We start from the raw sequence: 26,397 nt of genomic DNA, 5'->3' as shown, positions 1-26,397 counted from the left end.
ACTCTCTGGCATTCTCTCTGGCACTCCCTCTGAAACTCTTTCTGGTACTCTCTCTGAAACTCTGCCTGACACTCTTTCTGGCACACTCTCTCAAACTCTTTCTGGCACTCTCCCTGGCACATTCTCTGGCACTCTCTCAGAAACTCTCTCTGGCACTCTCTCTGGCACTCTCTCTGGCACTCTCTCTGAAACTCTCTCTGGCACTCTCACTGGCACTCTCTGAAACTCTCTCTGAAACACTTTCTGGCACTCTCTCTGGAACTCTTTCTGACAGACTCTCTGGCACTCTCTCTGAAACTCTCTCTGAAAAACTTTCTAGCACTCTCTCTGAAACACTGTCTGGCACTCTCTCTGAAACTCTCTCTGAAACGCTTTCTGGCACTCTCTCAGAAACTCTCTCTGGCACTCTCTGTGGCACTCTCTCTGGCACTCTCTCTGAAACACTCTCTGGCACTCTCTCTGGCACTCTCTCTGAAACTGGCACTCTTTCTGACACTCTCTCTGGCACTCTCTGAAACTCTTTCTGACACTCTCTCTGAAACATTCCCTGGCAGGCTCTCTGATACTCTGACACCCTCTATGAAACTCTTTCTGGCACTCTCGCTGGCACTCTCTCTGAAACCCTCTCTGGCACTCTCTCTGAAACTCTTTATGGCACTCTCTCTGGCACTGTCTCTGAAACTCTCTCTGAAACGCTTTCTGACACTCTCTCTGGCTCTCACTCTGAAACTCTCTCTGGCACTCTCTCTGAACTTCTATCTGAAATTCTCTCTGGCACTCTCTCTGGCACTCTTTCTAGCACTCTTTCTGGCACCCTCTCTGGCACTCATTATGGCACTCCCTCTGGCACTCTCGTTGGCACTTTCTCTGAAACTCTTTCTGGCACTCTCTCCGGCAGTCTCTCTGGCACTCTCTCTGAAACTCTCTCTGGCACTCTCTCTGAAACTCTTTATGGCACTCTCTCTGGCACTCTCTCTGAAACTCTTTCTGGCACTCTCTCTGAAACTCTCTCTGGCACTCTCTCTGAAACTCTCTCTGGTACTCTCTCTGGACTCTCTCTGGCACTTTCTCTGAAACTCTGTCTCTAAAACTCTCTCTGGTACTCTCTCTGAAACTCTGTCTGAAACTCTTTCTGGCACTCTCTCTGAAACTCTCTCTGGTACTCTCTCTGGGCTCTCGCTGGCACTCTCTCTGGCACCGTCTCTGAAACTCTCTCTGAAACACTCCCTGAAACTCTCTCTGGCACTCTCTCCGAAACTCTCTCTGAATTTTTTTCTGGCACTCTCTCTGAAAAACTTTCTGGCACTCTCTCTGGCACTCTCTCTGAATCTCTCTCTGAAACTCTTTCTTGCACTCTCTCTGAAACTCTTTCTGGCACTCTCTCTGGCAGTCTTTCTGGCACTCTCTCTGGCACTCTCTCTGAAACTCTTTCTGGCACTCTCTCTGGCAGTCTCTCTGACACTCTCTCTGAAACTCTCTCTGGCACTCTCTCTCAAACTCTTTATGGCACTCTCTCTGGCACTCTCTCTGAAACTGTCACTGAAACTCTCTCTCGCACTCTCTCTGAAACTCTCTCTGGCACTCTCTCTTAAACTCTCTCTGGCACTCTCTCTGAAATTCTTTCTGCACTCTCTCTGACACTTTTTCAGGCACTCTCTCTGGCACTCTCTTTGAAACTCTGTCTGAAACTCTTTCTGGCAGGCTCTCTGATACTCTCTCTGAAACCCTCTCTGAAACTCTTTCTGGCACTCTCGCTGGCACTCTCTCTGGCACCGTCTCTGAAACTCTCTCTGAAACACTCCCTGAAACTCTCTCTGGCACTCTCTCCGAAACTCTCTCTGAATTTTTTTCTGGCACTCTCTCTGAAACTCTTTCTGGCACTCTCTCTGGCAGTCTCTCTGGCACTCTCTCTGAAACTCTCTCTGGCACTCTCTCTGAAACTCTTTATGGCACTCTCTCTGAAACTCTCTCTGGCACGCTCTCTGAAACTCTCTCTGGCACTCAATAATTCTCTTTGGTTATCTCTGATATCATCTCTGGTACTCTCTCTGCCACTCACTATGCCGTGCTCTCTGGCACTCTCTCTGGCACTCTCTCTGAAACTCTTTCTGGCACTCTCTCTGGCAGTCTCTCTGGCACTCTCTCTGAAACTCTCTCTGGTACTCTCTCTGGACTCTCGCTGGCACTCTCTCTGGCACCGTCTCTGAAACTCTCTCTGAAACACTCCCTGAAACTCTCTCTGGCACTCTCTCCGAAACTCTCTCTGAATTTTTTTCTGGCACTCTCTCTGAAAAACTTTCTGGCACTCTCTCTGGCACTCTCTCTGAATCTCTCTCTGAAACTCTTTCTTGCACTCTCTCTGAAACTCTTTCTGGCACTCTCTCTGGCAGTCTTTCTGGCACTCTCTCTGGCACTCTCTCTGAAACTCTTTCTGGCACTCTCTCTGGCAGTCTCTCTGGCACTCTCTCTGAAACTCTCTCTGGCACTCTCTCTCAAACTCTTTATGGCACTCTCTCTGGCACTCTCTCTGAAACTGTCACTGAAACTCTCTCTCGCACTCTCTCTGAAACTCTCTCTGGCACTCTCTCTTAAACTCTCTCTGGCACTCTCTCTGAAATTCTTTCTGCACTCTCTCTGACACTTTTTCAGGCACTCTCTCTGGCACTCTCTTTGAAACTCTGTCTGAAACTCTTTCTGGCAGGCTCTCTGATACTCTCTCTGAAACCCTCTCTGAAACTCTTTCTGGCACTCTCGCTGGCACTCTCTCTGGCACCGTCTCTGAAACTCTCTCTGAAACACTCCCTGAAACTCTCTCTGGCACTCTCTCCGAAACTCTCTCTGAATTTTTTTCTGGCACTCTCTCTGAAACTCTTTCTGGCACTCTCTCTGGCAGTCTCTCTGGCACTCTCTCTGAAACTCTCTCTGGCACTCTCTCTGAAACTCTTTATGGCACTCTCTCTGAAACTCTCTCTGGCACGCTCTCTGAAACTCTCTCTGGCACTCAATAATTCTCTTTGGTTATCTCTGATATCATCTCTGGTACTCTCTCTGCCACTCACTATGCCGTGCTCTCTGGCACTCTCTCTGGCACTCTCTCTGAAACTCTTTCTGGCACTCTCTCTGGCAGTCTCTCTGGCACTCTCTCTGAAACTCTCTCTGGTACTCTCTCTGGACTCTCGCTGGCACTCTCTCTGGCACCGTCTCTGAAACTCTCTCTGAAACACTCCCTGAAACTCTCTCTGGCACTCTCTCCGAAACTCTCTCTGAATTTTTTTTCTGGCACTCTCTCTGAAACACTTTCTGGCACTCTCTCTGGCACTCTCTCTGAAACTCTTTCTTGCACTCTCTCTGAAACTCTTTCTGACACTCCCTCTGGCAGTCTCTCTGGCACTCTCTCTGAAACTCTCTCTCGAACTCTCTCTGAAACTCTCTCTTGCACTCTTTCTGGCACTCTCTCTGGCACTCTCTCTGGAACTCTTTCTGACAGTCTCTCTGGCACTCTCTCTGAAACTATCTCTGAATTTCTTACTGGCACTCTCTCTGAAACACTCTCTGGCACTCTCTCTGGCACTCAATAACTCTCTTTGGTTATCTCTGATATGATCTCTGGTACTCTCTCTGCCACTCACTATGTCGTACTCTGGCACACTCTCTGGCACTCTCTCTGGCACTCTGTCTGAAACTCTCTCTTGCACTCTTTCTGGCACTCTCTCTGGCACTGTCTCTGAAACTCTTTCTGGAACTCTCTGGCACTCTCTCTGGCACTCTCTCTGGCACTCTCTCTGAAACTCTTCCTGGAACTCTCTGGCACTCTCTCTTGCACTCTCTCTGGCACTCTCTCTGAAACTCTTTCTGGAACTCTCTGGCATTCTCTCTGGCACTCCCTCTGAAACTCTTTCTGGTACTCTCTCTGAAACTCTGCCTGACACTCTTTCTGGCACACTCTCTCAAACTCTTTCTGGCACTCTCCCTGGCACATTCTCTGGCACTCTCTCAGAAACTCTCTCTGGCACTCTCTCTGGCACTCTCTCTGGCACTCTCTCTGAAACTCTCTCTGGCACTCTCACTGGCACTCTCTGAAACTCTCTCTGAAACACTTTCTGGCACTCTCTCTGGAACTCTTTCTGACAGACTCTCTGGCACTCTCTCTGAAACTCTCTCTGAAAAACTTTCTAGCACTCTCTCTGAAACACTGTCTGGCACTCTCTCTGAAACTCTCTCTGAAACGCTTTCTGGCACTCTCTCAGAAACTCTCTCTGGCACTCTCTGTGGCACTCTCTCTGGCACTCTCTCTGAAACACTCTCTGGCACTCTCTCTGGCACTCTCTCTGAAACTGGCACTCTTTCTGACACTCTCTCTGGCACTCTCTGAAACTCTTTCTGACACTCTCTCTGAAACATTCCCTGGCAGGCTCTCTGATACTCTGACACCCTCTATGAAACTCTTTCTGGCACTCTCGCTGGCACTCTCTCTGAAACCCTCTCTGGCACTCTCTCTGAAACTCTTTATGGCACTCTCTCTGGCACTGTCTCTGAAACTCTCTCTGAAACGCTTTCTGACACTCTCTCTGGCTCTCACTCTGAAACTCTCTCTGGCACTCTCTCTGAACTTCTATCTGAAATTCTCTCTGGCACTCTCTCTGGCACTCTTTCTAGCACTCTTTCTGGCACCCTCTCTGGCACTCATTATGGCACTCCCTCTGGCACTCTCGTTGGCACTTTCTCTGAAACTCTTTCTGGCACTCTCTCCGGCAGTCTCTCTGGCACTCTCTCTGAAACTCTCTCTGGCACTCTCTCTGAAACTCTTTATGGCACTCTCTCTGGCACTCTCTCTGAAACTCTTTCTGGCACTCTCTCTGAAACTCTCTCTGGCACTCTCTCTGAAACTCTCTCTGGTACTCTCTCTGGACTCTCTCTGGCACTTTCTCTGAAACTCTGTCTCTAAAACTCTCTCTGGTACTCTCTCTGAAACTCTGTCTGAAACTCTTTCTGGCACTCTCTCTGAAACTCTCTCTGGTACTCTCTCTGGGCTCTCGCTGGCACTCTCTCTGGCACCGTCTCTGAAACTCTCTCTGAAACACTCCCTGAAACTCTCTCTGGCACTCTCTCCGAAACTCTCTCTGAATTTTTTTCTGGCACTCTCTCTGAAAAACTTTCTGGCACTCTCTCTGGCACTCTCTCTGAATCTCTCTCTGAAACTCTTTCTTGCACTCTCTCTGAAACTCTTTCTGGCACTCTCTCTGGCAGTCTTTCTGGCACTCTCTCTGGCACTCTCTCTGAAACTCTTTCTGGCACTCTCTCTGGCAGTCTCTCTGGCACTCTCTCTGAAACTCTCTCTGGCACTCTCTCTCAAACTCTTTATGGCACTCTCTCTGGCACTCTCTCTGAAACTGTCACTGAAACTCTCTCTCGCACTCTCTCTGAAACTCTCTCTGGCACTCTCTCTTAAACTCTCTCTGGCACTCTCTCTGAAATTCTTTCTGCACTCTCTCTGACACTTTTTCAGGCACTCTCTCTGGCACTCTCTTTGAAACTCTGTCTGAAACTCTTTCTGGCAGGCTCTCTGATACTCTCTCTGAAACCCTCTCTGAAACTCTTTCTGGCACTCTCGCTGGCACTCTCTCTGGCACCGTCTCTGAAACTCTCTCTGAAACACTCCCTGAAACTCTCTCTGGCACTCTCTCCGAAACTCTCTCTGAATTTTTTTCTGGCACTCTCTCTGAAACTCTTTCTGGCACTCTCTCTGGCAGTCTCTCTGGCACTCTCTCTGAAACTCTCTCTGGCACTCTCTCTGAAACTCTTTATGGCACTCTCTCTGAAACTCTCTCTGGCACGCTCTCTGAAACTCTCTCTGGCACTCAATAATTCTCTTTGGTTATCTCTGATATCATCTCTGGTACTCTCTCTGCCACTCACTATGCCGTGCTCTCTGGCACTCTCTCTGGCACTCTCTCTGAAACTCTTTCTGGCACTCTCTCTGGCAGTCTCTCTGGCACTCTCTCTGAAACTCTCTCTGGTACTCTCTCTGGACTCTCGCTGGCACTCTCTCTGGCACCGTCTCTGAAACTCTCTCTGAAACACTCCCTGAAACTCTCTCTGGCACTCTCTCCGAAACTCTCTCTGAATTTTTTTTCTGGCACTCTCTCTGAAACACTTTCTGGCACTCTCTCTGGCACTCTCTCTGAAACTCTTTCTTGCACTCTCTCTGAAACTCTTTCTGACACTCCCTCTGGCAGTCTCTCTGGCACTCTCTCTGAAACTCTCTCTCGAACTCTCTCTGAAACTCTCTCTTGCACTCTTTCTGGCACTCTCTCTGGCACTCTCTCTGGAACTCTTTCTGACAGTCTCTCTGGCACTCTCTCTGAAACTATCTCTGAATTTCTTACTGGCACTCTCTCTGAAACACTCTCTGGCACTCTCTCTGGCACTCAATAACTCTCTTTGGTTATCTCTGATATGATCTCTGGTACTCTCTCTGCCACTCACTATGTCGTACTCTGGCACACTCTCTGGCACTCTCTCTGGCACTCTGTCTGAAACTCTCTCTTGCACTCTTTCTGGCACTCTCTCTGGAACTCTTTCTGACAGTCTCTCTGGCACTCTCTCTGAAACTCTCTCTGAATTTCTTCCTGGAACTCTCTCTGAAACACTCTCTGGCAATCTCTCTGGCACTCAATAACTCTCTTTGGTTATCTCTGATATGATCTCTGATACTCTCTCTGCCACTCACTATGCCGTGCTCTCTGGCACTCTGTCTGAAACTCTCTATGGCACTCTGTCTGAAACTCTTTCTGGCACTCTATCTGGCACTCTTTATGGCATTCTCTCTGGCACTCTCTCTGGCACTCTCTCTGAAACTCTCACTGAAACTCTCTCTGGCACTCTCTCTGAAACTCTATCTGGCACACTCTCTGGCACTCTCTCTGAAAATCTCTCTTGCACTCTTTCTGGCCTCTCTCTGGAACTCTTTCTGACAGTCTATCTGGCACTCTCTCTGAAACTCTCTCTGAATTTCTTTCTGGCACTCTCTCTGAAACACTCTCTGGCCCTCTCTCTGGCACTCAATAACTCTCTTTGGTTATCTCTGATATGATTTCTGGTACTCTTTCTGCCACTCACTATGCCGTGCTCTCTGGCACTCTGTCTGAAACTCTCTATGGCACTCTGTCTGAAACTCTTTCTGGCACTCTATCTGGCACTCTTTATGGCATTCTCTCTGGCACTCTCTCTGGCACTCTCTCTGAAACTCTCACTGAAACTCTCTCTGGCACTCTCTCTGAAACTCTATCTGGCACACTCTCTGGCACTCTCTCTGAAAATCTCTCTTGCACTCTTTCTGGCCTCTCTCTGGAACTCTTTCTGACAGTCTATCTGGCACTCTCTCTGAAACTCTCTCTGAATTTCTTTCTGGCACTCTCTCTGAAACACTCTCTGGCCCTCTCTCTGGCACTCAATAACTCTCTTTGGTTATCTCTGATATGATTTCTGGTACTCTTTCTGCCACTCACTATGTCGTGCTGTCTGGCACTCTCTCTGAAACTTTGTCTGAAACTCTTTCTGGCACCTTCTCTGGCCCTCTCTCTGAAACTCTCTCTAAAACTCTCTCTGGTGCTCTTTCTGAAACTCTGTCTGAAACTCTTTCTGGCACTCTCTCTGGCACTCACTCTGAAACTCTCTCTTGCACTCTTTCTGGCACTCTCTCTGGCACTCTCTCTGAAACTCTCTCTGAATTTCTTTCTGGCACTCTCTCTGAAACACTCTCTGGCACTCTGGCACTCAATAACTCTCTTTGGTTATCTCTGATATGATCTCTGGCACTCTCTCTGCCACTCACTATGCCGTGCTCTCTGGCACTCTGTCTGAAACTCTCTCTGGCACTCTGTCTGAAACTCTCTCTGGCACTCTCTCTGGCACTCTCTCTGAAACTCTCCCTTGCACTCTTTCTCGCACTCTCTCTGGCACTCTCTCTGAAACTCTTTCTGGCACTCTCTCTGGCAGTCTCTCTGGCACTCTATCTGAAACTCTCTCTGGCACTCTCTCTGGCACTCTCTGTGAAACTCTTTCTGGCACTCTCTCTGAAACTCTCTCTGGCACTCTCTCTAAAACTCTCTCTGGCACTCTCTCTGAATTTCTTTCTGGCACTCTCTCTGATACACTCTCTGGCACTCAATAACTCCCTTTGGTTATCTCTGATTTAATCTCTGGTACTCTCTCTGCCACTTACTATGTCATGCTCTCTGGCACTCTCTCTGGCACTCTGTCTGAAACTCTTTCTGGCACTCTCTATGAAACTCTCTCTGGCACTCTCTCTGGCACTCTTTATGGCATTCTCTGTGGCACTCTCTCTGGTACTGTCTCTGAAACTCTTTCTGGCACTCTCTCTGAAACTCTCTCTGAAACTCTCTGTGGCACTCTCTCTGAAACTCTTTCTGGAACTCTCTCTGGCACTCTCTCTGGCACTCTCACTGGCATTCTCTCTGGCACTCTCTCTGAAACTCTTTCTGAAACTCTTTCTGGAACTCTCTGGCACTCTTTCTGGCACTCTCTCTGGCACTGTCTCTGAAACTCTTTCTGGAACTCTCTGGCACTCTCTCTGGCACTCTCTCTGAAACTCTTTCTGGAACTCTCTGCCACTCTCTCTGGCACTCTCTCTGGCACTCTCTCTGAAACTCTTCCTGGAACTCTCTGGCACTCTCTCTGGCACTCTCTCTGAACTCTTTCTGGAACTCTCTGGCACTCTCTCTGGCACTCCCTCTGAAACTTTTTCTGGCACTCTCTCTGAAACTCTGTCTGACACTCTCTCTGGCACACTCTCTGAAACTCTTTCTGGCACTCTCCCTGGCACATTCTCTGGCACTCTCTCAGAAACTCTCTCTGGCACTCTTTCTGGAACTCTCTCTGGCACTCTCTCTGGCACTCTCACTGGCACTCTCTCTGGCACTCTCTCTGAAACTCTTTCTGAAACTCTTTCTGGAACTCTCTGGCACTCTTTCTGGCACTCTCTCTGGCACGGTCTCTGAAACTCTTTCTGGAACTCTCTGGCACTCTCTCTGAAACTCTTCCTGGAACACTCTGGCACTCTCTCTGGCACTCTCTCTGAACTCTTTCTGGAACTCTCTGGCACTCTCTCTGGCACTCCCTCTGAAACTCTTTCTGGCACTCTCTCTGAAACTCTGTCTGACACTCTCTCTGGCACTCTCTCTGAAACTCTTTCTGGCACTCTCCCTGGCACATTCTCTGGCACTCTCTCAGAAACTCTCTCTGGCACTCTCTCTGGCACTCTCTCTGGCACTCTCTCTGAAACTCTCTCTGGCACTCTCTCTGGCACTCTCTCTGAAACTGGCACTCTTTCTGACACTTTCTGCACTCTCTCTGACACTTTTTCAGGCACTCTCTCTGGCACTCTCTTTGAAACTCTGTCTGAAACTCTTTCTGGCAGGCTCTCTGATACTCTCTCTGAAACCCTCTCTGAAACTCTTTCTGGCACTCTCCCTGGCACTCTCTCTGGCACCGTCTCTGAAACTCTCTCTGAAACACTCCCTGAAACTCTCTCTGGCACTCTCTCCGAAACTCTCTCTGAATTTTTTTCTGGCACTCTCTCTGAAACACTTTCTGGCACTCTCTCTGGCACTCTCTCTGAATCTCTCTCTGAAACTCTTTCTGGCACTCTCTCTGGCAGCCTCTCTGGCACTCTCTCTGAAACTCTCTCTGGCACTCTCTCTGAAACTCTTTCTGGCACTCTCTCTGGCACTCTCTCTGAAACTCTCTCTGGCACGCTCTCTGAAACTCTCTCTGGCACTCAATAATTCTCTTTGGTTATCTCTGATATCATCTCTGGTACTCTCTCTGCCACTCACTATGCCGTGCTCTCTGGCACTCTCTCTGGCACTCTCTCTGAAACTCTTTCTGGCACTCTCTCTGGCAGTCTCTCTGGCACTCTCTCTGAAACTCTCTCTGGTACTCTCTCTGGACTCACGCTGGCACTCTCTCTGGCACCGTCTCTGAAACTCTCTCTGAAACACTCCCTGAAACTCTCTCTGGCACTCTCTCCGAAACTCTCTCTGAATTTTTTTCTGGCACTCTCTCTGAAACACTTTCTGGCACTCTCTCTGGCACTCTCTCTGAATCTCTCTCTGAAACTCTTTCTTGCACTCTCTCTGAAACTCTTTCTGACACTCCCTCTGGCAGTCTCTCTGGCACTCTCTCTGAAACTCTCTCTGGCACTCTCTCTGAAACTCTCTCTTGCACTCTTTCTGGCACTCTCTCTGGCACTCTCTCTGGAACTCTTTCTGACAGTCTCTCTGGCACTCTCTCTGAAACTATCTCTGAATTTCTTACTGGCACTCTCTCTGAAACACTCTCTGGCACTCTCTCTGGCACTCAATAACTCTCTTTGGTTATCTCTGATATGATCTCTGGTACTCTCTCTGCCACTCACTATGTCGTACTCTGGCACACTCTCTGGCACTCTCTCTGGCACTCTGTCTGAAACTCTCTCTTGCACTCTTTCTGGCACTCTCTCTGGAACTCTTTCTGACAGTCTCTCTGGCACTCTCTCTGAAACTCTCTCTGAATTTCTTCCTGGCACTCTCTCTGAAACACTCTCTGGCACTCTCTCTGGCACTCAATAACTCTCTTTGGTTATCTCTGATATGATCTCTGATACTCTCTCTGCCACTCACTATGCCGTGCTCTCTGGCACTCTGTCTGAAACTCTCTATGGCACTCTGTCTGAAACTCTTTCTGGCACTCTATCTGGCACTCTTTATGGCATTCTCTCTGGCACTCTCTCTGGCACTCTCTCTGAAACTCTCACTGAAACTCTCTCTGGCACTCTCTCTGAAACTCTATCTGGCACACTCTCTGGCACTCTCTCTGGCACTCTCTCTGAAAATCTCTCTTGCAATCTTTCTGGCCTCTCTCTGGAACTCTTTCTGACAGTCTATCTGGCACTCTCTCTGAAACTCTCTCTGAATTTCTTTCTGGCACTCTCTCTGAAACACTCTCTGGCCCTCTCTCTGGCACTCAATAACTCTCTTTGGTTATCTCTGATATGATTTCTGGTACTCTTTCTGCCACTCACTATGTCGTGCTGTCTGGCACTCTCTCTGAAACTTTGTCTGAAACTCTTTCTGGCACCATCTCTGGCCCTCTCTCTGAAACTCTCTCTAAAACTCTCTCTGGTGCTCTTTCTGAAACTCTGTCTGAAACTCTTTCTGGCACTCTCTCTGGCACTCTCTCTGAAACTCTCTCTTGCACTCTTTCTGGCACTCTCTCTGGCACTCTCTCTGAAACTCTCTCTGAATTTCTTTCTGGCACTCTCTCTGAAACACTCTCTGGCACTCTTTCTGGCACTCTCTCTGGCACTCTTTCTGGCACTCTCTGAAACTCTCTCTGAAACTCTCTGTGGCACTCTCGCTGAAACTCTCTCTGGCACTCTCTCTGAAACTCTCTTTGGCACTCTCTCTGGCATTCTCTGACTACACAACCTTGAGGCAGAGCACCCCCCAAGTGTAAAATCCAGGCTTATAAACTCTCTCTGTCTCTGGCAGGCTCTCTGATACTCTGACACCCTCTCTGAAACTCTTTCTGGCACTCTCGCTGGCACTCTCTCTGGCACCCTCTCTGGCACTCTCTCTGAAACTCTTCATGGCACTCTCTCTGGCACTCTCTTTGAAACACTCTCTGGCACTCTCTCTGGCACTCTGGCACTCTCTGAAACTCTCTCTGAAACACTTTCTGGCACTCTCTCTGGAACTCTTTCTGACAGTCTCTCTGGCACTCTCTCTGAAACTCTCTCTAAAACTCTCTCTGGCACTCTCACTGGCACTCTCTGAAACCCTCTCTGAAACACTTTCTGGCACTCTCTCTGAAACACTGTCTAGCATTCTCTCTGGCACTGTCTCTGAAACTCTCTCTGAAACGCTTTCTGGCACTCTCTCTGGCTCTCTCTCTGAAACTCTCTCTGGAACTCTCTCTGCCACTCACTATGCCGTGCTCTCTGGCACTCTCTCTGGCACTCTGTCTGAAACTCTTTCTGGCACTCTATCTGGCACTCTATATGGCATTCTCTCTGGCACTCTCTCTGAAACTCTCACAGAAACTCTCTCTGGCACTCTCTCTGAAACTCTCTCTGGCACTCTCTCTGAAACTCTGAAACTCTCTCTGGCACTCTCTCTGAAACTCTCTCTTGCACTCTTTCTGGCACTCTCTCTGGAACTCTTTCTGACAGTCTCTCTGGCACTCTCTCTGAAACTATCTCTGAATTTCTTTCTGGCACTCTCTCTGAAACACTCTCTGGCACTCTCTCTGGCACTCAATAACTCTCTTTGGTTATCTCTGATATGATCTCTGGTACTCTCTCTGCCACTCGCTATGCCGTGCTCTTTGGCACTCTGTCTGAAACTCTCTCTGGCACTCTGTCTGAAACTCTTTCTGGCACTCTATCTGGCACTCTTTATGGCATTCTCTCTGGCACTCTCTCTGGCACTCTCTCTGAAACTCTCACTGAAACTCTCTCTGGCACTCTCTCTGAAACTCTCTCTGGCACTCTCTCTGAAACTCTGAAACTCTCTGAAACTCTCTCTCGCACTCTCTCTGAAACTCTCTCTGAAACTCTCTCTGGCACACTCTCTGGCACTCTCTCTGGCACTCTCTCTGAAACTCTCTCTGAATTTCTTTCTCGCACTCTCTCTGAAACACTCTCTGGCACTCTCTCTGGCATTCAATAACTCTCTTTGGTTATCTCTGATATGATCTCTGGTACTCTCTCTGCCACTCACTATGTCGTGCTGTCTGGCACACTCTCTGGCACTCTCTCTGAAACTTTGTCTGAAACTCTTTCTGGCACCTTCTCTGGCCCTCTCTCTGAAACTCTCTCTAAAACTCTCTCTGGTGCTCTTTCTGAAACTCTGTCTGAAACTCTTTCTGGCACTCTCTTTGGCACTCTCTCTGAAACTCTCTCTTGCACTCTTTCTGGCACTCTCTCTAGCACTCTCTCTGAAACTCTCCCTGAATTTCTTTCGGGCACTCTCTCTGAAACACACTCTTTGGCACTCTCTCTGGCACTCAATAACTCTCTTTGGTTATCTCTGATATGATCTCTGGTACTCTCTCTGCCACTCACTATGCCGTGCTCTCTGGCACTCTGGAACTCTCTCTGGCACTCTGTCTGAAACTCTTTCTGGCACTCTATCTGGCACTCTTTATGGCATTCTCTCTGGCACTCCCTCTGGCACTCTCTCTGAAACTCTCACTGAAACTCTCTCTGGCACTCTCTCTGAAACTCTCTCTGGCACTCTCTCTGGCACTCTCTCTGAAACTCTGAAACTCTCTGAAACTCTCTCTGGCACTCGCTCTGAAACTCTCTCTGAAACTCTTTCTGGCACTCTCTCTGGCACTCTCTCTGAAACTCTCTCTTGCACTCTTTCTGGCACTCTCTCTGGCACTCTCTCTGGAACTCTTTCTGACAGTCTCTCTGGCACTCTCTCTGAAACACTCTCCGGCACTCTCTCTGGCACTCAATAACTCTCTTTGGTTATCTCTGATATGATCTCTGGTACTTTCTCTGCCACTCACTATGTCGTGCTCTCTGGCACACTCTCTGGCACTCTCTCTGAAACTTTGTCTGAAACTCTTTCTGGCACCCTCTCGGGCCCTCTCTCTGAAACTCTCTCTAAAACTCTCTCTGGTGCTCTCTCTGAAACTCTGTCTGAAACTCTTTCTGGCACTCTCTCTGAAACTCTCTCTGGTACTCTCTCTGGACTCTCTCTGGCACTTTCTCTGAAACTCTATCTCTAAAACTCTCTCTGGCACTCGCTCTGAAATTCTTTCTGCACTCTCTCTGGCACTTTTTCTGGCACTCTCTCTGGCACTCTCTCTGATACTCTGTCTGAAACTCTTTCTGGCAGGCTCTCTGATACTCTCTCTGAAACCCTCTCTGAAACTCTTTCTGGCACTCTCGCTGGCACTCTCTCTGGCACCCTCTCTGGCACTCTCTCTGAAACTCTCTCTGAAACTCTCTCTGGCACTCTCTCTGAAACTCTCTCTGAATTTCTTTCTGGCACTCTCTCTGAAACACTCTCTGGCACTCTCTCTGGCACTCAATAACTCTCTTTGGTTATCTCTGATATGATCTCTGGTACTCTCTCTGCCACTCACTATGTCGTACTCTCTGGCACACTCTCTGGCACTCTCTCTGGCACTCTGTCTGAAACTCTTTCTGGCACTCTCTATGAAACTCCCTCTGGCACTCTCTCTGGCACTCTTTATTGCATTCTCTGTGGCACTCTCTCTGGTCCTGTCTCTGAAACTCTCTGTGGCACTCTCTCTGAAACTCTCTCTGGCACTCTCTCCGAAACTCTCTCTGAAACCCTCACTGAAACTCTCTCTGGCACTCTCTCTGAAACTCTCTCTGGCACTCTCTCTGAAACTCTCTCTAGCCCTCTCTCTGGCACTCTCTCTGGAACTCTTTCTGACAGTCTCTCTGGCACTCTCTCTGAAACTCTCTCTAAAACTCTCTCTGGCACTCTCTCTGAAACTTTGTCTGAGACTCATTCTGGCACCCTCCCTGGCCCTCTCTCTGAAACTCTCTCTAAAACTCTCTCTGGCGCGCTCTCTGAAACTCTGTCTGAAACTCTTTCTGGCACTCTCTCTGGCACTCTCTCTGGTACTCTCTCTGGACTCTCTCTGGCTCTTTCTCTGAAACTCTCTCTGGCACTCTCTCTGGCACTCTTTCTGGCACTCTCTCTGGCACTCTTTCTGGCACTCTCTGAAACTCTCTCTGAAACTCTCTGTGGCACTCTCGCTGAAACTCTCTCTGGCACTCTCTCTGAAACTCTCTCTGGTACTCTCTCTGGACTCTCTCTGGCTCTTTCTCTGAAACTCTCTTTGGCACTCTCTCTGGCATTCTCTGACTACACAACCTTGAGGCAGAGCACCCCCCAAGTGTAAAATCCAGGCTTATAAACTCTCTCTGTCTCTTTCTAAATCACTCAATAACTCTCTTTGGCTATCTCTGATACGATCTCTGGCACTCTCTCTGCCACTCACTATGTCGTGTTCTCTGGCACTCTCTCTGGCACTCTCTCTGGCACTCTGTCTGAAACTCTTTCTGGCACTCTCTCTGAAACTCTCTCTGGCACTCTCTCTGGCACTCTCTCTGGCACTCTTTATGGCATTCTCTGTGGCACTCTCTCTGGCACTCTCTCTGAAACTCTTTCTGGCACTCTCTGGCTCTCTCTCTGGCACTTTCACTGAAACTCTCTCTGGCACTCTCTCTGGCACCCTCTCTGAAGCTCTTTCTGGCACTCTCTCTGAAACTTTCTCTGGCACTCTCTCTGGCACTTTCACTGAAACTCTCTCTGGCACTCTCTCTGAAACTCTCTCTGGCACTCTCTCTGGCACTTTCACTGAAACTCTCTCTGGCACTCTCTCTGGCACCCTCTCTGAAGCTCTTTCTGGCACTCTCTCTGAAACTTTCTCTGGCACTCTCTCTGGCACTTTCACTGAAACTCTCTCTGGCACTCTCTCTGAAACTCTCTCTGGCACTCTCTCTGGCACTTTCACTGAAACTCTCTCTGGCAGTCTCTCTGAAACTCTTTATGGCACTCTCTCTGAAACTCTATCTGGCACTCTCTCTCTGACTCTCCCAGCCACTCCCTCTGGCATTCTCTCTGAAACTCTCTCTGAGACTCTGTCTGAAACTCTTTCTGGCACTCTCTCTCTGACTCTCACAGCCACTCTCTCTGGCACTTTCTCTGACAGTCTATCCTGACCCTCTGTCATCGAATCATAGAATCCCTACAATGTCGAAGGACGCCATTCGGCCCATCAAGTCTGCATTGGCCAATGGAAAGAGCACTTTACTTACGCCCACTACTCCACCCTTTCCCCGTAACCCAGTAACCCCACCTAACCTTTTAGACACTAAAGGGCATTTTTCCATGTCCAATGCCCCTAACCTGCACAACTTCCGATTGTGGGAGGGTACCGGAGCACCCAGAGGAAATCCACTCAGACACGGGGAGAGAGTGCAAACTCCACACAGTCACTCGATGCCGGAATTGAAGCTCGGTCCCTAGAGCTCTGAGGCAGCATTGCTAGCCACTGTATGCCTCTCCTGGCACCCACTCTGAAACTCTCTGGCACTCTCTCCTGCACTCTCTGATACTCTCTCTTAATTTCTCTGGCATTCTCTCACTGGTACTCACTCTTGCACTCTCTGTGGCACTCTCTCTGTAGTCTCTCTGGCACTCTCACTGAGACTCTGCCAGTCTCCCTGGCACTCTCTCGGACTCTCTGGCACCCTCTCGGACTCTCTGGCACTCTCTCTGGCCTCTCTCAGACTCTGTGGCCTCTCTCTGGCACTCTCTCGGACTCTTTGGCACTCTCTCTGGCATTCTCTGACTACACAACCTTGGGACAGAGCACTCCCCAAGTGTAAAATTCAGGCTTATAAACTCTCTCTGTCTCTTTCTAAATCACTCAATAACTCTCTTTGGCTATCTCTGATACGATCTCTGGCACTCTCTCTGCCACTCACTATGCCGTGCTCTCTGGCACTCCCTCTGGCACTCTCTCGGACTCTCTGACACTCTCTCTGCCACGCCCTCGGATTCTCCGACACTCTCTGCCATGACCTTGGACTCTCTGGCACTCTCTCTGGTATTCTCTGACTACACAACCTTGGGACAGAGCGGGTTTCACTTTGAGCACACCCCAAGTGTACAATGCAGGCCTATAACTCTGTCTCTTTCTAAATCGGTCAATAACACACTGACTCTTTGGTTATCTCTGATACTCTCTCTGACACTCTGGTAATAGCTCTGGCAATAGCTCGGGCACTCTCTCTCTGACTCTCCCAGATACACTCCCGGACACTCCCTCTAGCACTCGCTCTGGCACTCGACTCTCTCTGGGACTCTCCCTTGGAATCTCTCGGGCACTCTCTCTGACTACACAATCTTGGATCAGAGTGGGTTTCACTTCGAGCACATCCCATGTGTAAAATTCAGGCCTATAACTCTCTTTGTCTCTGCCTAACTCGCTCAATAACACTCTGGCTCTCTTTGGCTATCTCTGATCTATCACTGGCACTCTCTGACTCTTTCTCTGGCGCTCTCTGACTTTATCTCTGACTCTCTCTGGCATGCTTTCTGACACTCTCTCTGACTCTCTTTCTGGCACTCTTCCTGACACTCCCTGGCACTCTCTTTGACTCTCCCTGAGTCTCTTTGGTCCTATCCAAATCTCTGGCTCTCCCCGGCTCTTTCCTGCTCTTTCTGGCACTTGTTCTCAGGCTCAGCTGCTGCTTTTATATGTTGTCTTCTCGTGCTGTCTCCCTCAGGCAGATTCTCACTGTCTCTCCAAGGCTATATTTGTGAATATAAGTTGGAAAGAAGTGAGCTGAGAGGATGGCAGAGCATTTTTGGACTGTGGCATGAGGCTGCTCTGAATGTTGCACTCTGACACGTGTTTTGTATTACTCCCTGTAGGTTTGCAGATTGTGCTGAAGTCCATCATAAAAGCAATGGTCCCCCTTCTCCAGATCGGCCTGCTCCTCTTCTTCGCCATCCTCATGTTTGCCATCATCGGCCTGGAGTTCTACTACGGCAAGCTGCACCTCACCTGCTACACCAATAATACTGGTGAGTGCCATCAGGAGAGCCCTTGACCCATCACAAACCAGAAGAGCCCTTGACTGATCACAGGCCAGGAGAGCCCTTGACCAATCACAGACCAGGAGAGATCTTGACCAATCACAAATCAGGAGAGCCCTCGGCCAATTACAAACCAGGAGAGCCCTCGACCGAGAAAACAGGCACCCGTGTCGAACACTAACTGCAAGGTCCGATAACCAATCACAAACCAGGACGGCCGACAACCAATCACAAACCAAAATAGTTCTTCGGCCAGTCACAAATCAGGATATCCTTTGGATTTCTCCCAGAGTAGGAAGGGCAGATGTATGTGAGCAGATAGAAACCGGGTTCAAATGGAGATGTACCAGGGATGGAGCAAAGTAAATGTAACCTTGCAAGGGTGAGGCGTGAGCAGTAATGATTTGCAGAAGTGGGTGAGGGTGCGGTTTGGAGGGGTTTTGAGGTTGGAAATAGACAAATACAATTGATTTATGGGAAGTTGACAATCACACAGCACACTCTCATTCTTGGACGACTCTTTCCAGACTTGAAACATTAGCTCCCTTCTCTCTCCACAGATGCTGTCAGACATGCTGAGATTGTCCAGCATTTTCTGTTTTTGTTTCAGATTCCAGCATCCGCAGTAATTTGCTTTTATTTTCGCATTCATTATTTCTTATTCTCTCCTTGACTTGACATTCAATCCACCCCTTTTCATTCACCCGCCTTCTCATTCCTTGTGCTACTGCTTTCACATTCCTGAAATTTCATTGGTTAAGAAGTCACCATGTTGGCAGTCCCATTCACTAAGGTCCCAACTGTACTGTTTTTCCTCACTATTGTTTTCAGATTGCGAAACATGCTTTGAGCTGGTGGGTGCAGGGAATGTTGTGTTCTGTGACCTTGCCTTTGCAATGATTCATACAGAACGGATGGTGACTTAACTAGAATGATGATTTATTGATTTACACATGGTAAGGTAACAATCAGAATGCTATATAGACTCGGTTACTGTTTGAATTACACAGACTCTCCTGGAACTACCCTATGGTTGACTGTCCTGGTGTACATCTTACACTCTGCTGAGAGCTGGATGTCACATGACTGATGTCTGACACCACCTGCTAGTTGGCGATCACATTGCTAATATGTATACAATAATAATAATAATAACCTTTATTAGTGTCACAAGTAGGCTTACATTAAGTTACTGTGAAAAGCCCCTAGTCACCACATTCCATCGCCTGTTCAAGTACACAGAGGGAGAATTCAAAATGTCCAAATTACCTAACAGCATGTCTTTCGGGACTTGTGGAAGGAAACCAGAGCACCTGGAGGAAGCCCACGCAGACACGGGGAGAACGTGCAGACTCCGTACAGACAGTGACCCAAGCTGGGAATCGAACCTGGGACCCTGGAGATGTGAAGCAATGGTGCTACCCACTGTGCTGCCGCCCTGCCCTGCCCAATATTATTCACAGGCATATCACCACATCCCCACTTCCTTTGGAGATGTTGATCTTTACATACAACCATGATTGGTATCATTCCTTTACACATATGGGTTATGTATAAACAGATATAACTAATGCATCCATAGACATGATATGCCTGATAGGTGTGAGTCCCTTGTGCACAGGTCACTGTGCCTCTCTAACGAGATTACCACGCTGATCGTCTGGGCACTTGTCAGCTTTTGTGAAGACTGGTTTTCATGCTGGTCTTTTGCTCCTTATCCTTTCGACGCAATGCTTTTTTGAAAGGATGTATTCTTGTTGGCCACACCTGCGTCACCACCTTCTTTTTCCGTGTCCTTGCACGATGGTCTTTGTTGCTGCTATGTCATTGTGTATTCTCTGGCTTGACGGCCACAGCATCAACGTCGTCTCTCTTGGTGTCATCAATGGGACTCATGTCCTCTCCCATTCTCCTTCTCTTCCTCTTTTTTGTTTGGATTATCATTTTGTGACTGATTGTGTGAGTTATCCTCTTTTTGGGTTTGGTACCCCCGTCTTGCTGCTGGTCAGCACCATGGGAGCAGCAATGTGTGTATCATCAGTTGGAACTTTTCGTGCCAGCATGTGTCCGAGGGACTGTATAGTCACGACCACGCCTGTACCTTCAGTGGGTGGTTGCAGAGTCTCGAACTCTGGTGTCTGGGTTGGAGCCACAACTATAACGTTGGGTGCTGACCCTTCATCGCGTGTTTGAACTCCGAGTGATGGCTCCTCATCACACAAAATCACAATATATGTGTTCTCTGGTCCTGATGAACCAAGGGGTGGCTCCTTGCAATATTATGTATGTATCATCCGTCGTCGTAGGACTACATACTGATATAGCCATCAGCTCCTCTAACTCATCTTTCAGTGGTGTGGCCTCGAGCATCGGGGAGTCAACTACCGGAACCAATTCAGAGGCCTGAGACGATTCACCATATGCCTCTGGAGCCAGTTTCTCCAAAATTGGTATTATGACTTCCGTTATTAGTTTATTCGTCGGCTACTGCAATTTCACTTTCCATCTCGGCGTGCACCATCTCAGAGCTTTCACACTTCTCGGGTGTCCTGCACAGCCTGGGCGTCCCTGGTGACCACCTCGTCATTCCCACCAAACCACTGGATCAGCGCTTCACAGGCATCTTCAACTAGTTCGCCATCACTCGGCGAAACAGCCTCACCAGCGTTTCATAGCCGTCTTCATCTGGTTCATCTTCTGAGTCTTTACTTTCTGCATCGTCTTCATGGTCTTCGTATATGTCATCGTAATAATCATCATCAGAGTCAGAATCAACTGCAAGGACTTCTGTAAAATACGACATTGCACACGGAATTATGTGTTCGCGCAGGAGGCAGCCAGTTTCTAAGTCAGCATTGAGTTTTGCTGCAGAACTTTTATTTAACATTCCATGCTGTGGAACTTCAGGACGACTGAAGAAGTTGAAGAATGAGTAATTTGGTACAGTTTTCATAACTATTTATGGACTGAGAAATCTTTAGGGGGCAACAGAAAGCTACTAAAAAACCTATAAAGAAGAGTAAGATAGATTATGAGAGTAAACTTGCTCAGAATATAAAAAGCAGATAGTAAAAGTTTCTACAAATATATAAAACAAAACAGAGTGGCTAAGGTCCTTTAGAGGATGAGAAGGGAGATTTAATAATGGGAGATGAGGAAATGGCTGAGGAACTGAACAGGTTTTTTAGGTCGGTCTTCACAGTGGAAGACACAAATAACATGCCAGTGACTGATGGAAATGAGGCTATGACAGGTGAGGACCTTGAGAGGATTGTTATCACCAAGGAGGTAGTGATGGGCAAGCTAATGGGGCTAAAGGTAGACAAGTCTCCTGGAACTGATGGAATGTATCCCAGAGTGCTAAAAGAGATGGCTAGGGAAATTGCAAATGCACTAGTGATAATTTACCAAAATTCACTAGACTCTGGGGTGGTCCCGGCAGATTGGAAATTAGCAAACGTGGCACCACTGTTTAAAAAAGGAGGTAGGCAGAAAGCGGGTAATTATAGGCCAGTAAGCTTAACTTCGGTAGTAGGGAAGATGCTGGAATCTATCATTAAGGAAGAAATAGCAAGGCATCTGGATGGAAATTGTCCCATTGGGCAGACGCAGCATGGGTTTATAAAGGGCAGGTCGTGCCTAACTAATTTAGTGGAATTGTTTGAGGACATTACCAGTGCGGTAGATAATGGGGAGCCAATGGATGTGGTATATCTGGATTTCCAGTAAGCCTTTGACAAGGTGCCACACAAAAGGTTGCTGCATGGCATTAAGGGGAAAGTAGTAGCATGGATAGAGGATTGGTTAATTAATAGAAAGTAAAGAGTGGGGATTAGTGGGTGTTTCTCTGGTTGGCAATCAGTAGCTAGTGGTGTCCCTCAGGGATCAGTGTTGGGCCCACAACTGTTCACAATTTACATAGATGATTTGGAGTTGGGGACCAAGGGCAATGTGTCCAAGTTTGCAGACGACACTAAGATAAGTGGTAAAGCAAAAAGTGCAGAGGATACTGGAAGTCTGCAGAGGGATTTGGATAGGCTAAGTGAATGGGCTAGGGTCTGGCAGATGGAATACAATGTTGACAAATATGAAGTTATCCATTTTGGTAGGAATAACAGCAAAAGGGATTATTATTTAAATGATAAAATATTAAAATATGCTGCTGTGCAGAGAGACCTGGGTGTGCTAGTGCATGAGATGCAAAAAGTTGGTTTACAGGTGCAACAGGTGATTAAGAAGGCAAATTGAATTTTGTGCTTCATTGCTAGAGGGATGGAGTTTAAGACTAGGGAGGTTCTGCTGCAATTGTATAAGGTGTTAGTGAGGCCACACCTGGAGTATGTGTTCAGTTTTGGTCTCCTTACTTGAGAAAGGGCGTACTGGCACTGGAGGGTGTGCAAAGGAGATTCACTAGGTTAATCCCAGAGCTGAAGGGGTTGGATTACGAGGAGATGTTGAGTAGACTGGGACTGTACTCATTGGAATTTAGAAGGATGGGGGGGGATCTTATGGAAACATATAAAATTATGAAGGGAATAGATAGGATAGATGCGGGCAGGTTGTTTCCACTGGCGGGTGAAAGCAGAACTAGGGGGCATAGCCTCAAAATAAGGGGAAGTAGATTTAGGACTGAGTTTAGGAGGAACTTCTTCACCCAAAGGGTTGTGAATCTATGGAATTCCTTGCCCAATGAAGCAGTAGAGGCTCCTTCATTAAATGTTTTTAAGATAAAGATAGATAGTTTTTTGAAGAATAAAGGGATTAAGGGTTATGGTGTTTGGGCCGGAAAGTGGAGCTGAGTCCACAAAAGATCAGCCATGATCTCATTGAATGGTGGAGCAGGCTCGAGGGGCCAGACAGCCTACTCCTGCTTCTAGTTCTTATGTTCTTATTTTGCGGGTACTCCGATCCTTATGCTTTGGCTTTGTTTTAATCGTTTTCAGTGTGATATTATTTCCGTTCTTCCAGTCGATCTGGCAGCCTGTGCATCCCGTGATTTCTGCTTTGTCGAAGAATGAAGATTCACGGTTGTCGGGCTGCGATTCCAGCTGATAAACTTTCGTAATTACCTCATTTGTAAAATACTCATTAGGCTCGAACTTAAACTCCAGAGTGAAGCTCATTGGCTGTTCATGCTCTGAACAGTTAACATTCACATCCTGTAGAGGCTTTAATACCGGCTCATCATGCTCCTGTATCATGCCACGGAGGATATAAACCTTCTTGAAGACTGCTAAGCAGAAGTCTAGAATACCCTTTGGCTCTTCGTCTCTTCATCTGATTTGTCATCCTCCGCCTGGATTATCATCGAATGACTGCACCAGCAAATCTTGTTGAGATTTGTAGAATTAGGCTGGCCACTCGCTGTCTGGAATGGACAGCCATTCAACTAGGTTCAGGGCCTCACATGCATCCGTTCCTATGATGGACTCGCTTTTCATGTCCACAATGAAAAATAGTAACATATACGTTGTGTCGTGTACGCTTAAGTCAAGCTCACATTTCACCCAGCGTCTCGATCTTCTTACTGTAGTGTCTCGGCAGTCTCGGTTGATCGACAACTTCCGGCTGCACATTCAGCCTGTGCAATGCGGAAGAACTGAGGAGGTTGGCCCCTCATTCCCATATCGAGGTCGCATTTTACCAATGTGTCGTTCATTCACACTAAAGTTTTCCATCTGATTTCAATGGTTTCAGGTTTGTCCTTGCTAACGTTGTGATTTTTTGAAATGACTTCTTCACTTTTATTGGTCAGACTCTTCTGGTCCTTGGTTGAAATGAGATCAATGAAATGAAATTAAAATGAAGAACTGTTTGTTCGGAAGCATCTCATAAATCACGTTAACTGATCTTATTTGGTCCACAGTAGGACATGAAAAACATTGTGTCGGGAGCCGCTGGTCCTTTTCCTTCGGCCATTTCCCTCCTGAAGGATTTCAGCCCTTCATTAAGCAGCCATGGCCCCAAGTCGGAATGGAATGATCCTGAACCGTCATTTCCACAAGGACTGGCAGAAAAGAGTCTGCACTTGGTTCAACGAGCCAGCCAGAAAAGTCCGCAGGCACAAAGCACGGTTGGCTAAAGCACGTCGCATCTCTCCACATCCAGTTGCTGGCCCCCTTCGACCAGTTGTTAGGTGTCCCACTGTCAGATATCACTCCATAGTACGTTCTGGACGAGGCTTCAGCCTGGAGGAGCTAAAGGTTGCAGGCGGGTGGCGCGTACTATTGGCATTGCTGTTGATCACAAGTCAACTGAATCTATTCAGTCTAATGTTCAACGTCTGAAGGAATATCGCTCCAAGTTAATCATCTTCCCAAGAAAGGCTTCAATGCCCAAGAAGGGAGATTCTTCTGCTGAAGAAATTAAGGTAGCAACCCAGCCAACTGGACCTGTCATGCCAAACAAGAATATATACAAAAGAGAGAAGGCCCGGAGGATGAGAAGAATTTCAAGGCCTTTGCAAGCCTCCGTATGCCTCGTACAAATGCACGTGTGTTTGGAATCCGTGCTAAGAGAGTAAAGGAAGCAGCAGTGCAGGATGTTGAGAAGAAGAAGTAAAATATAAAATATCTGGAACTATTCAACAAATAACGTTGTGTCGGGCGCCGCTGGTCCTTTTCCTTTGGCCATTTCCCTCCTGAAGGGAAAAACGTGTCGCAAAATGATTTGTACGGCCATATATGGAACATACTTTTCCATATGCTGTTCATTGCCGTGGCCCATGTCGGTTGCCACATTTCTGGCATAAGTTGGCGGCTCCTGTTGGGCATTTAAAATGGCCGCCTGCACTGAGACCACGTTTCTTATTGACCTGCGTCATGTAGTGATATGCATCACTGTATATACACAAGGGGTTAATGTAAATACACTACAACTAAGTAACCACTAGAGGGAGCACCAGAGATATATAGACAAACAGGAAGTCAACACACTCTTCACAGGAACGGCAGCTGGTGAGCAGGACACAGTCTGGCAGCTCAGATGTAACATAGTAAGAACGCTGGAGAGAGATCAAACTCATACAAATACAGCATCTACTTCAACTGTGAGACTACGAGCTTTATTCAGACACAAGGAATAATACATGGTACCAGGAGACTTCAGAACGCTTACTCGAAGGTTACACAAGATGCAGACAAAGCAAGATCGAAAACAGAAGAAAACTCGTACGTGGGGAGACTTCGCTGAGTCGATGAAACTCGTTGGAACTCCACCGCAGCTGAAAAAACTGGTAATTTAAGTCATAGATGGAAAATTTTTAAACAAACGTTCGAACTATATATCGTAGCTAATGAGTTGAGCACGGCTTCAGAATAAATGAAAATAGCACTTCTACTAGCAGGACATGAAGCTAGAGAAATCTATAACTGCTTTAATTACTTGAAAGGTGAAGCCAACACCAAATTAGAAGTAATACGTTAAAAATTTGAAGATCACTGCAACACCAGTAACAACGTTGCTTTAAGACATTCAATGCTTGGAGGCCAAATTGCACAGGGAATGAGTGATGCGAAACTCAAACAATCATTATCAGAACACAAAGGTTTAACGCTAGAAATCACGTTTGACAAGTGAAGATCGCAAGAAAAAAATAACTTTTGACAAGAAAAAACGCCGATAACATTCTTTTCCACGAGTCTGAAGAAGTTAAAATGGCGTCTGAGCACATTTTAAACTGCCCGGGGAACAAAAGATGCAAATCTGGGTCTGCGCATGCGCAGGAAACGGCAGCCGTGCATGCGCAATTACAAAAAGAAGTTTTGGGTGCAGATCGTCCTGCGCATGCGCAACCAAAAGAAGATCGATCACCGTTCGCCGATGGATCTGCGCAGGCGCAAGCCGCGCCTTCGAAGTTTACGAAAAAGCGCACAGTAAAGAAAAAGCGATTTGCACATGCGCAATCGATTCCTACGTTTTATGTCATGTTGCTAACTTTTGGTTTGCTCTTAATTCGTAATTTGCTCTGTCTGTTTAACCTTTGCTCTAGAGTCGCCAGGTATCTTTATGATGCCGCCACGAGATTCAAGTTCAAGTACTGATCAATAACTCAACACACCAATTAGTAAGATTCAAATCAAAACACATTTATTATATACAGTAAGTCACTACTTATGCATATAACGCTACTTTCTAGACTATTTCTATCACTAAAAGGCCTATACTTAGCTTCGGAATTGGCCCACCAGGTCATGGGAACAAATGGCCTTTCGTTCAGGTCCTGAGTCTGCAGGATTCAAAAGCTGGTATGGACTTGTAGCTAGGAGCGCCTATCTCGTAGCGAGCGTTGACTGGAGACTTACTTGGTTGGTGCGGCAGCTGGGCAGTTCACTCTCAGGGGTTGATTTGCGTTGTTGAGTGACCCTGCCAAGAAGGACGAATTGAACTTGGGGACTCTAATTTATAGTCCCCAGGGGCTTCCCGCCCTTCGGGGCGGACCCTGTACCTGGTTCCAAATGATTGGACTGCATTCCGATCACTTGGATCGATTTCTCCAATACTGGAGTTGTTACCTGATCGCTGGGCAGTCCCTAAATGTCCGTTGGCCTTCCTTTGTCTTGGCCCCTGCTGGCGCTGAGGAGTCTGGCTTGGCCTTATTCACCTGAAGTGTATCAATTGTGCCTGGGAATCACTCGTTACTATGCAGATGGCTGCTGGTTTCAGTGCTGTCTGGTTTTTGCAAGTTCCAATGCACAGGATTTCTGCACTTGCTCGTTTTTGCCTGTGTTGGCTGAAT

At 47.5% G+C, this 26,397-nt stretch overlaps 1 protein-coding gene and 1 pseudogene across 1 annotated transcript in view; both read left to right on the top strand.

Moving 5' to 3' along the window:
- The window catches only part of LOC140426708 (probable voltage-dependent R-type calcium channel subunit alpha-1E), a 1,526,345-nt gene that overhangs the window by 875,006 nt on the left and 624,942 nt on the right, over positions 1–26,397 (top strand). The window contains exon 7 of the mRNA XM_072511794.1: positions 17,496–17,648. Coding sequence (XP_072367895.1) covers positions 17,496–17,648 — 153 coding nt within the window. The remainder of the gene's footprint in view (positions 1–17,495; positions 17,649–26,397) is intronic.
- On the top strand, positions 23,566–24,249 carry LOC140426709 (large ribosomal subunit protein eL13 pseudogene; annotated as a pseudogene).

This window comes from Scyliorhinus torazame, chromosome 7 (assembly GCF_047496885.1).
Source record: "Scyliorhinus torazame isolate Kashiwa2021f chromosome 7, sScyTor2.1, whole genome shotgun sequence".
Lineage (NCBI taxonomy): Eukaryota > Metazoa > Chordata > Chondrichthyes > Carcharhiniformes > Scyliorhinidae > Scyliorhinus > Scyliorhinus torazame.
Note: the sequence above shows the minus strand (reverse complement) of the source record. Positions and strands in the feature narration are given on the sequence as shown.